The 11,534-nt window shown below is 54.0% G+C and overlaps 1 protein-coding gene across 2 annotated transcripts in view; it reads right to left on the reverse strand.

The window, feature by feature from the left end:
- Positions 1-11,534, reverse strand: part of PIK3C2B (phosphatidylinositol-4-phosphate 3-kinase catalytic subunit type 2 beta) — a 46,364-nt gene that overhangs the window by 13,647 nt on the left and 21,183 nt on the right. For both annotated transcript variants that reach the window (XM_040636498.1, XM_040636499.1), the window contains 10 exons: positions 11,102-11,213; positions 9,742-9,884; positions 8,222-8,410; positions 6,658-6,751; positions 6,409-6,503; positions 5,771-5,951; positions 4,652-4,759; positions 3,959-4,051; positions 3,033-3,162; positions 1,624-1,760 (listed from right to left, as the gene is read on the reverse strand). In XM_040636498.1, coding sequence (XP_040492432.1) covers positions 1,624-1,760; positions 3,033-3,162; positions 3,959-4,051; positions 4,652-4,759; positions 5,771-5,951; positions 6,409-6,503; positions 6,658-6,751; positions 8,222-8,410; positions 9,742-9,884; positions 11,102-11,213 — 1,282 coding nt within the window. The remainder of the gene's footprint in view (positions 1-1,623; positions 1,761-3,032; positions 3,163-3,958; positions 4,052-4,651; positions 4,760-5,770; positions 5,952-6,408; positions 6,504-6,657; positions 6,752-8,221; positions 8,411-9,741; positions 9,885-11,101; positions 11,214-11,534) is intronic.

Below are 11,534 nucleotides of genomic sequence, written 5' to 3' on the forward strand. Positions count from 1 at the left end.
ATGTTAGTGGTAAATCGTATATGGGGTGGAGGGGCGGGAGGAAAGAATCCATATTACTCCTCTCCAAGGGTAGAGGGCCTTGCGATTGGCAATGTAGAGAGGGTGGGTTTTGAGGGATGGGGAAGGGAACACCTGGCCTTCCAGGCAGAAGGAACACTATCATCTAAAGATATCGGGGAAATAGAAAGAGTCTCCTGGGCTGGGGCGTAAGTTGTCATAAGAGGGGAGCTGCGGGGCATGGGACGGCCGGGGTAGGCTGGGCTGGATTACAAAAGGCTTTGCGTGCAACACTATGGATGTTGGACCTTTTAGGGTGTAGGGAATCTTCGAAGAACCTAGAGCAAAGGAGTGACATGAGCGGTTTATACTTTATTTAAAAAAACCTCTGACTTCAAGCAGAGATGGTGACAGAAGGAGAAGCATCCCAGTGGTTCAGGGGACAGACAGCACATAGCTGAAAGGAATGGGAAGAAGAGGACAGATGTGAGAGCTGCTGGGGAAGGAGAATCTACGGGGCTCGGTACAGCAGCGGTGAGCCAGAAGGAAGCAGAAGAGGACCCACGGCTCTGTCCTGGGTGACAACACAGGGACTCACACCATTTACTGATAGGAAACACAAAAAAGCAGGCTTCAGGAAAAGGAGAGACGGAAAGATTGGGTTTGCCTGTACTGAGTCTGAGGTATGGGTGAAGTTCAAGTAGAGACCTCCAGCAAGCATGTGGCTCAGAGCACACAGCTCGAGGGAGAGAGGAGGGAATGGCTTTGGAAGATGTCAGCAAACGGGTAATACTTAAAGTCATAAGAGCTGGTGAGTTGGCACGAGATTTCAGAGCGTAGAGCAGGCCAGTTATTAAATCCTGGGGAACTCAAACACTTAAGGCCATCTAGGATCATCTAATTAGATGTTCACTAAACAAACACTCCGATTACAATTCGGCTGTCCATAAGGTCTTCCCTCCGGGATAAAATGTACTGATCAATATACATTAGTACGAGGTCCCCTTGGAAGTTAAATAAATTGGCATTCTGGCTTATAGTTCCTCTTTCATGAGTTGGTTATTAGGACTGGTTCCCTCGCCATGAAACCGTGGACAAGCCATGGACCACAGCAGGCCACCAAGGCCCTACCACCTGGGAAAGATCCACCTAAGGAATGGCCAGCCTCCTTTTCTATGACCTCTGTCACCCATCCAGCCTTAATCGCGGCTCCTGCTTATTTACAGCCTTGCCCCAAACCAGCTCCGTAACTGGGAACAACTGAGTGCATCTTGAGTCACATCGTGCAAAGTGCCACTGAAGCCCTCTGAGGCCGAGGAACTGAACAGGAGCCACAATTAGGAGAGACCCAGGCAGCTTCTCAACAGGTGGCCCCCCTCCTACTCCCAAAACTCAATCTGCCAGGCGAACTCAACGAAGGTTTCCCAGCTGGACACCAGGGCGTTTTCTCAGTCCGCCTACCACAGCCATTTGACCCAAACCCTAGCCACGTGGAGGCTCCCACCGGCCACGTGTGTTTCTTTCTTCCCGACACAGCTGAGCCAGGCAGGCCTTGTGTTCACACAGCCACACCCCGCCCCCAGCCTCGCGCCGCCCCCCTCCCCCGCCCCCCGCCCCCAATCCTACCTTCTCGTACTCGTCCTCCCCAGGGTTGTGTTTCTGCAGCCAGTCTGCCAGGGGCCGGTCCTTGAAGGAACCAGTCACCCCGTGCTCCACCTGGATCTTGCGCAGCGTCTCGGCATTGGGGATCATCTCTACCATCCCTGTGAGAGGAGGCGTGGCTGTGGCACTCTCGAGCAGAGCCAAGGGGACTACGGGGACAGAACTACAGGAGCTTCGCTGGATGCTTCCCTATCAACGAAGCCCGGGATATTTGGACAAAGTCTGATAATCGGGGGGAAAGGATAGCGGGAGAAGGAATACCATTTCCAAGCCTCATATTCCACGCTGGGACATTGGGGCTCTTGGTCTCCCTAGTTCATCGCTGCTCTTCCTTTTTTGTTTCTAACTTTTATTAGGATTTTCAGACGTGTGTGTGTGTGTGTATACATACATATATGAACAATGTTCATATATATTCATACATATTCATATATATGTATGAATATTTTTTTAAAGATTATATTTATTGATTTGACAGGAAGAGAGAGAGACAGAGCACAAGCAGCAGGAGAGGCAGGCAGAGGGAGAGGGAGAAGCAGGCTCCCTGCTGAGCAAGGAGCCCGATGTGGGGCTCAATCCGAGGACCCTGGGATCATGACCTGAACCAAAGGCAGATGCTCAACCGACTGAGCCACCCAGGCGCCCCTGTATGAACATTTTATATGTTTTTATACACACACACACACACACACACACACATACACACACGCACGAGGAGGAATGGGATCATGAATTCACACATAAGCATTACCCAGTTTGAAAAATTATGAACATTTTGCTGAGCTTGTTTTGCCTATGTCACTCAGCCAACCCTGTTTTTTCCCTCCTTACTGAAGTACCTTTTTTTTTTTTTTTTAAGTAAACTCTGAATCCAATGTGGGGCTTGAACTCACAACCCTGAGATCAAGTCACAAGCTCTACTGACCAAGCCAGCCAGGGGCCCCCTTACAAATCCCAGACATGTCATTTCCCTCACAAATGTATTTCAAGTACAACTAACGAGGACATAGCCACCAGGCCATTAGCATACCCCCCACATTAATGATCATTCTTTAACCCAGTCTATACTTACATTTCCCCCTATTGTCTCAAAAACTACCTTTTCACAGCTGGTTGGTTTGAATCAGGACGCCAAGTCCACACCACACAGCTGGTGGTTCTGTCACCAAGTCTGTTTGACTTATTCCGGTTCCTCTCTCTGCCCTGCCTTCCTTTTTTTGATGCCCTTCCACAGCTTCTACTGAAATAACCTTGCCGGTTCTAGTTTTCTGGAGACGTACAGAACTCATGCTGGGGAAGGGGAGAAGGGCTGGAAGCAAAGGGGTGCCCTCCACACCAGCTGCTGGCTCACAGCCCCCCCATTCCCAACTGACCTCTCCCCCGGCCAGTGGCGAAGCAGCGGAAAATGACCATGCGCATGTCCAGCCCCTCCTGGACCCAGATCTTGCTCATGATGCGAATCATCTGCAGGGTTAGCATGTCCTGGCGAAGGTCGTCCCCGCACTGGATGAAGAAAGTGACCAGAGCTCATCTCCATCGCCTCCCCTGGCTCCCAGATGCTCCGAGAGAGCCACCTGGGCCCAAACAGCGACAGGGGACTGCCCAGTTCTCCCACCTCCCTTCTCGGCTCACACCAGGTCAAACGACCGGAGGCGGGCGAGCCATCGCATCTGCCCCTGCGGCGTTCCGGCTCTTTCTTCAACCCCACATCCCATCTGAACTGAATTTAGATTCCTGATCGTCAAGACTTTTTAAAACTTGAGTATCTGTACCTTGGATTTGGAACTGACACACAGCCACTATATAGTGGCCCATGTGCATCACCTCTCTCCTGCTAGTATTACACACTCTCAGACTATGGATTACTTCTCAGAATCATGGCTGTCTGGGCGCATCAGTTAGGATGGACCTTAGGGTTCACCTAGTCCAACCTGCACCTGTTCGCTTAATTTCCTTCTCAACATTGCTGCCATGTAGCCATTCAGCCTCTGTTTGAATACCCTCAGGTACGAGCAGATTACCACTGTATCCATTCGTTGTCTGGGTACTTTTGCCTCCTAGAAAGTACTCTGTATACTGAGCTGCCAGTTGCCTCACTACACCTGCCAACATTCTGTTCCTAGCCCACTGGGGCCATGTAGAATTAGTCTATTTCCACAGTCACCTGATAATCTTTCACACGTGAAAATGGTAGAATGGAGGAAGAGACCCGTGCTGGGGCTGCTCCCGCCCCCCTTCGACCCACTTTTCCCCTCCCTCTACCACCTTTACCATCCCCAGGCTCACGACGTGTCCTCACCTTGAAGATGACACGGATGTTCTCACCCAGTGGATCCACATTTTGGAAGGACAGCTTGAGGGGGACAGCGTTGGAGTTGAAGTAGGAACAGTCCTGCCATGGGAGAAAGGGAGTGACAAGGGTCAGGAAGGAAGATGCCCTCTGCACCACGGGTCAAGTTGCTGCTGCTGGTCCGCCTGCTTGTAGTTTCTGCCAGATTCCTCGGGAGCCCGCGCTCCTTCCTTCCCCTGTGCCAGTTTGTTACAGCCTTGGCTCCGGCAAGCACTCTCTCATGCCTTCGGTGCGTTCGGCATACAACCTAGCAGGACGTGACTCCCATCTAACCCTCAGTCTACTCCTCTGTAAAATGGGGCTCCCAACAGGACCAACTTCGCGAGAGTTGTGAGCATAAGATGTGATAACTGGTGTAAAGCACTCAGAACAGTGTGGCACAGAGGCGGTGCTCAGCGGTGCAGGTGACAGCTGTGGTCATTATCACCTGCCTGGGTCCTGTATCATCAGAGGAGACACTTACCCAGCCCCCGACCCAATTCCTCCACTTTGCGCAGCTGTCAGGCAAAAGTCCATAAATACTAGAGCTGGAAAGAGGCCCCAAATATGCCTCTCTTCCTCCTCTCAATAACCAGGGTGGGAGGACTTCGCCTCCACTGAGCCCTCCCTGTCCCAAGAGCCCCAAACCCACCAGTCACTCACCCTGGGCACGATGCCCTTAACCAGCAGACTAGGGCTGAGGGGCAGGCGGCAGGAGCCGATCAGGGCGAAGAACTGCCTCACCTCCTCCAGGCCCGTGCGGAGGATCCCCTGAGAGGGAGGGGAGAAGGAAAGCAGGGGTGAGGGGGGTGCCCATAAGCTCTCCTCAGAACCAGGCCTCTCCCAGGGGTGGGCGCCCAGTAATGGCTGGGATGAGAACTACCATCGGAGAAGTGTGGACAACCCGCAGGAGACTGTGAAGAGGGAAAACTACTGCAGCCTGGGGTGTCGCACCGGGGACAGTGCAAGGGCAGCAAGCCCAGACGGCTTACAGAGGCGACGCAGATGACACCATGGTGTGAGGCAGGCCACAACCAACTGAGGGAACAGGTGCATCTCAAGGGGATGGTTCTGTTCGGGACATTGCCAAGAAAAGCCAACAATCTGGACTTTAAAGTCTACAAATTTTTTTTCAAGATTTTATTTATTTATTAGAGAGAGAGAGAGCATAAGCGAGGGGGGCGTGTGAGAGGGGCAGAGAGAGAAGCAGGCTCCCTGCTCTGAGCAGGAAGCCCGATGCAGGGCTCAAACCCAGGACCCCAGGACCACGACCTGAGCCAAAGGCAGATGCTTCACCAACTAAGCCACCCAGAGGCCCCTAAATTCTCCCAATTTTTAAATGTTAGTAACCAGGAACACTGTTGGCCTAATACAGCCCGGTTATACAAACAGTAAAGGTCCCTGCTCTGGGTAACAGCAGCCCTGAGCTATGGCTCACAGCCTACTGAACAAAATAGGACTGGATTTCAGCCCACGCTTGCCCTCTCCAGCTGGGTACTCTTGTGTAGTGAACAACATATACAAATGTGCTTAGCCTTTCAAGTGAACAGTTACATAAACACGGTAATACTTTACAAGCCAACCAAAGCACATCCATGGGCTGTATCCAGCTTGCAGACTCTCAATTTGTGGCCTGTAGGTTAGAGACAGAGTCCCCTCCTCCCAGCCCTTAAATCGGAGATGGTCAAGTGCCATCCTGCCGGTGAGGACGGCGAAGGAATTAATGATTGGTTACACAAGCCTGGGACCAGAAACGGGTAGAGGCGGCTCTGCCCCCCTCACCTGCCGCGCGGATGGGGCAGCCTCGCGGACCTGCTGGGCCAGCTTGGCCAGGGTATTGACGAGCCAGCACTGGCGGTTAAACTCCTCTCGCAGCCCCTTGCCGCAGCAGCACAGCAAAGCCGCCAGCAGGTACTGGTAGCGGATGCTGAACTGAGAGTCTTTGAGGCCGTCCTTCAGGAGCCTGCAAGGCAAAGGGAGCAGGGAGGGGGTCGGGACACTTGGGATCGCCGGCAAGGGTGTGTGGAATGGCGGGCAGGGGCCAGACACCGCTGCAGCTCCCCAGAAAACCCACCCCAAGACCGGAAGGGAAAACAGCCTCTGTGAGCGCAGCTCATACTGAAGTGTTCCTTCCGATCCCAGTCTGTGCCCTCCCTGCCTCAATCAGAGCTCAAAGCCCCTCTGTGGCTCCTTTCTCCTATTTCTGCCACGTGTGGATGGAAAGGAGGGCCACCGATGATCCACTGTCCCTTGGGGACTGAGACCCTCCCCGGGGGAAACAGGGCTAGCCCATGGCCACCTGGAAGTCAGCAACATCCTGGAACCCCGATGGCTGAGCTCCCTACCCCGTACACGGAAGAGTAAAATACTTCTGAGCCGAGGACGCACGTCTGCCTCCTCCCTCTTCACACGTGGCTTACCAGAAGAAGTAGTGAGTCACTCTCAAGTCAGAGACGGCTCGTTTCAGGAGGAAGCGCACCAAGGGGCTGTCCAGGTAACACTCGTACTTCAGGGCCTGTTTAGGGGAAAGGGAACAGGAGGCTATATGGACTGCCTGCAGTCTACACCTGCCACTATCCCGCCGGGGACCCTGGGTTCTGCAAGAATGCCGACGGACTTGGGGCCGGGGGAGGGATCATCAGAACCGGACGGAAGGCTGGTCCACCCACCTGCACGAGCTGAGGCAAGTAGTCGAGGAGCTCAGCATCCGACAGTGAGCCGATCCACTGGACGGCCATCCGTCGTACCTCCTGGTCCGGGAAGCTGCAAAACAGAGCCCAGCCCCCTGACACCCCAGCTGCAGTCTCGGCACAGAAGTGACCAAGCACGCTCACAGCTGGGCTTCAGAGACATGGGTGGAGAAAAGGCAAGGTCCCTCAGAATCTGCCAAAGCCACTAGAAGAATCCCTAGCACTTTGTCTGGATAGCAACCCTTGAGAATGGCTCTGTCCCCTGGTCAGAGCTGGCATGGGGCCATGGAGGAACAGGACGGTGGCCACTTCCATTCCTTGTATGATTTAAAGAAAACTGGAGAAGGGCGCCTGGGTGGCTCAGTCGTTAAGCGTCTTCCTTCGGCTCAGGGCGTGATCCCTGCGTTCTGGGATTGAGCCCCACATCAGGCTCCTCCGCTGGGAGCCTGCTTCTTCCTCTCCCACTCCCCCTGCTTGTGTTCCCTCTCTCGCTGGCTGTTTCGCTCTCTCTGTCAAATAAATAAATAAAATCTTAGAAAGAAAGAAAGAAAGAAAGAAAGAAAGAGAGAGAGAAAGAAAGAAAGAAAGAAAGCAAGCAAGCTGGACAAGTCTTCAACCCCATTCCTGAAAATCTTTTCCTCAACCCCTACTGTGCTAGAAATTCCTGTCACCAAAGAACCCTTACATGGATTAAAGTGTGATGGTACCATCCTTTAACACAAAGCCAGCCAGGTGAAGAACAGAAACTCATGGAGTTTTATATAAGCCAGTACCCCGTGGCAGAGTTTAGTTGAGCAGAGATTAGCAAAAACGTGGTCTCAAAAAGTCCCGAAGGCAAGACACATGGATTGGGTACAGTTCAATTACCAAAAGCAGCAAGCAAGAAGCCAAGAACACTGGGCACCATCTGGAAAAAGCAGCCCAGGGGCCTGAAACTGGGAGGAGCACATCCCCAGAAAACCCTTCTGAGGGAAAGAGGGAAAAGACGACTGTTAAAGTCAAACGAAGTGGTAAGGTTTGGGTCACCCAGGGGTGTGCACGTGTCAAGACTCAGCCAATGTACAGGTAAGGCTTAGGCATTTCCTTATAGTAAATTTTGCCTCAAAAGAAAAAAGCAAACCAACAAATGTTGAGTTCCAGTTAATGATACACATACGCTGAAGCATTTAGAGGGAGGTAATGATGTCTGCAACTTACACTGAAATGCATCAAAAACGCAAGATGGACTGACGGTTGGATTGAAGGGTATACTCACAAGAAAGCAAATAGAGCAAATAGTTAAAATGGTTAGAATCTAGGTAGCGGGTACACGGATGTCCACTGTAAAATCTTCGGTTTTGTAGTATGCTTGGAAAACGTTCATAATGTAACGCCGCAGGGAAAGGAGACAAAGAAAAAGCAACAAAAAGAAGCGAAGATGCCCTGAATTTCCTAGCCCACTTGACCATTTTCCCCAGGACTGGCTCAGGCTAGTGGTGGGCAGTGCCAAGCCCTGGCTTCTGGAAGGACTCGTGGTCAAGGGAAGGTGGGTGTTACAACTCACGTGGCATGCAGGAGCCCCAGGGCGTCCTGGTGGTTCATGTGGGTCCACTGCTTCAGGAGAGCATAGATGTCGGGCAGGCAAGCCCACTCCCAGCTGGGGGCGCTGGCGAGCACCAGGGGGAGTGAGCTCACCTCCAAATGGCAATAGTATCGCTTCTCCCACAGGCGCTTCTTGTCGGCATCCGTGAGCCTGCGGGTGGGGGTTGCAGGGGAGGTGAGGGAGGGCACTGTCAGCCACAGGGGAGGGTACCTACTCTCCAAAAGAATGCTACTCATTCTCCGGTTCAGCGGTTCCCGAACTTTGCTGCACATTACAATCACCTGGAGAGGTTTATAAAGTCCCCAGGCCTGGGCCACACCGCCACCCACGGAGTCAGAACATCTGGGGAAACCAGGCATCGGTATTTTTAAAAGATCCCCAGGCGATCGCAATGTGTGAGGCAAAGTTTGGCCACCAGGGCCCAAATCTCATCTTTGATCCTGACGTCTCAGGACATCTGACTGAGGCAGAACTCACAGTCGGGGCACCAATCTGCCGCCCCTCCTGCGGATGCCCTTAGAGCGCCACTCCCAGGATGGGCCACTAGAGGGCAGTGGTCCCCACATGTCAGGGTCTGGATGGCTGAGAAGCCTCTGGGGCTTCCTGGGGCCAGCTGGAGGTTTTACAGAAGCCACCGCTAATTAAGCCTTGCCTGAGATCAGGTGTCTAATGGGAGAAGGGAGCTGAGGGGCTAATGAAGCAAGGGGTCAGCAGAGGAGTTGGGGGCGGGGGGATCTGTAGTCACCCAGCTACTCTGACTCCCTGGATGGGATAGGAGGGATAGATGAGCCCCATCTCCCTTGCCCCCAGAACACACACACACACACACACACACACACACACACACACACGTGCACGTGGCATAGGGCCATGCAATGCAGGAGCCAGAGAGGTATACAGGGAGAGCAGGCAGGGCAGGAGTCCCCACGCAGCAGCTCCTTCAGCTCTCAGCTCCTCACCCCGCCCCCTCCAATCCTGGTAAGAGAAGCAGCCCCAAGGATGACATCAGCTTGGACTCGCTTACCCTTGAGAGCTCCCAGCCTGCCCCGACACCTGATCCTTTTTGGAAAGTGACAGGGCCAGGGAAATGCAAAGGCTGTGGGTGTGGAAGGGGCAGGAGGTGGGGGCAGGGTGGTGAGGAGAGAGTCAGCTGCCCCCATGGACAGCAAGTAGTAGACAGCGCATCTGGTGTGTGGGGCAAGCTAAGTCTGGCCCCAGCCCCCACTTTAAGGATGGGTATTCCTAGATCCCATCTCCTGACCCCAGCCTCTCCCCTTTGCCTAGCGTCAGCTCAGGAAAAGAAGCCTGGAGGCTGCTCCCAGCAGAGCCCTCTCTCCACTGCGTCCTGCCTGGGTGGCAATGCCTGTCCCTTCCCACCTCTACTCCCAAAGCAGGAGGGCAGGAACCTGGAGCTGGCAGGTGAGAGGTCAGACAGAATGGGGCCTGCCTGAGCCATACTTGGGGAAGGCCCCGGGCCTCACCAGTACAAGGACTCCTTCTGCATGATGTTCTTAAGCACACGTTGGTCTTCCTCCCGGAGGCTGCCAAACACATAGCGGGGGCTGAACTTGTCTCCAGGGGGGCTGGTGAACTTGATGTCGAAGGCCGAGGTGGGGAAGTCGATCTGGGGGATGGCATCAGAGAAGCAGGGCGAGAGGACAGGCAGGTGAGGGAGTGAGAGAGTGAGCTGCCACCTTCCCGGCTCTCCAGCGCCTCTGTCTCAGGCTGGCGGTCCTGCCTTTCTCCCTCCCTCCTTCCCTTCCCTGCAGGTTGCTTGTAAAATAACCCTGTTGGACTCAGTGGGAACTTGGGACTTTGGGGAAAGCCCCTTCCAGCTGTCACTTTCAGAAAAAATGAGAAGGAAACACAGAGAAAAAGCGAGAGAAGAACGGGCAAGTGAGAAAGAGTTGAGCTGAGATGCAGCCAGGTGGGGAGCGGAGGGCAGCCCCAGGCCAGAACTTGGAACAGAAGTGTCACGGGCTGAGCCACTGAGAGCCTCCAAGCTGAGGCTAGGGAGCCTTCAGGGTGGCCCTGGAAGGCACTGCTGCCTGATGGGAAGTGGGACCACATGCCAGGTGAGGGCCCCACTGACTCTCACCATGCGACCCGGGTCCCCTTGCTCTATGCCACCCCGATGTTCATCCTCCTAAACCGCCTATCAGAGCCGAGTGGGTCCTACGTTCCCTCAATCAACAAATATTTACCGAACCCCGATAAGTTGCCAAGCAATGTTCTAGGTCCTGGGCGTTAAGTCTGGTTAATTGAGACAGACAAAAACGCCTGCCTCTGGAGCCTTCGTTCTATATCATTCTACGTCAAGCTATGTCCACTTTGATATCCCAGATTCCATACCAAAGCGTCTCATGATCATAAGAAAGGGGAGCCAGAAACCAGTAACTAGACCTTGGGCTTGACCAGCTCCTCCTCCTCTCTCCCCAGAGAGTGGGTCCACCCCGAGAGAGCACTGAGTGACCGGCTGCACCGAGGGTCTCCCCTCAGGGGAGACAGCTCAGATTTTATCAGACTCAGTAAGAGAAGGGCTCGATACAAAGGACTCCAAACTGCTGAGCCCCAGATGGGGCTGCAGGTGCTCAGGCCCTGCCTTCGGCCTCCTTGAGATCAGAGTTAACCTCCAGGAGACGGCACACAGATTCCACAGAACTCAGCTCCCACTCCGGGTCCAACCAAATTCACCCTCGTTGCTTCGATCACATCAGCGCCCTGTGCCCAACGTGCCAGCGCTTTTTCTTACTGTCCTAGCCCAAACCTCTAGGCAGGCACTGACTCTTAAGCAGTCCTGAGCAGCGGGTAGGAGGGAGGGTCCTGGGGCTGGGGTCTCACCTGCAGGATGACGCTATCTGGCTGGTGGAAGTTAGGTGCGCTCCAACGGGCACTGGGGTTTTCCTGTGTTGCTGGCCATAAGCCCAGAAGCTTCCGACCACAGGTCAGGACTCTAAGGAGAATGGAGGGGAGGGGAATGAGCCAACACAGTGGCTAAGGAGATGGTTTTCCTCCTGCTCCCCCACCCAAAAATCAGCCTTTGAAGTCACCACCCAACTCAGTCATTCTCTTAGACCACAGGCTCCTCCTTCTTCCAGGCCCTATAAAAGCACACCCCCTTCAGGAAACCTCTGGATGACCCAGCGGTGGGGATGCCCCATGAGGCAGAGAGGTGGACTAGATGACCTCGAAGGCCCTTCCAATGACAGGGCCAGATGACACGTTACCCGAGCACTGTGTTTCCACACTCCCCCCCACAGCGCCCCCCTCCCCC

This window comes from Ursus maritimus, unplaced genomic scaffold, assembly GCF_017311325.1.
Source record: "Ursus maritimus isolate PB19 unplaced genomic scaffold, ASM1731132v1 scaffold_2, whole genome shotgun sequence".
Taxonomy (NCBI): domain Eukaryota; kingdom Metazoa; phylum Chordata; class Mammalia; order Carnivora; family Ursidae; genus Ursus; species Ursus maritimus.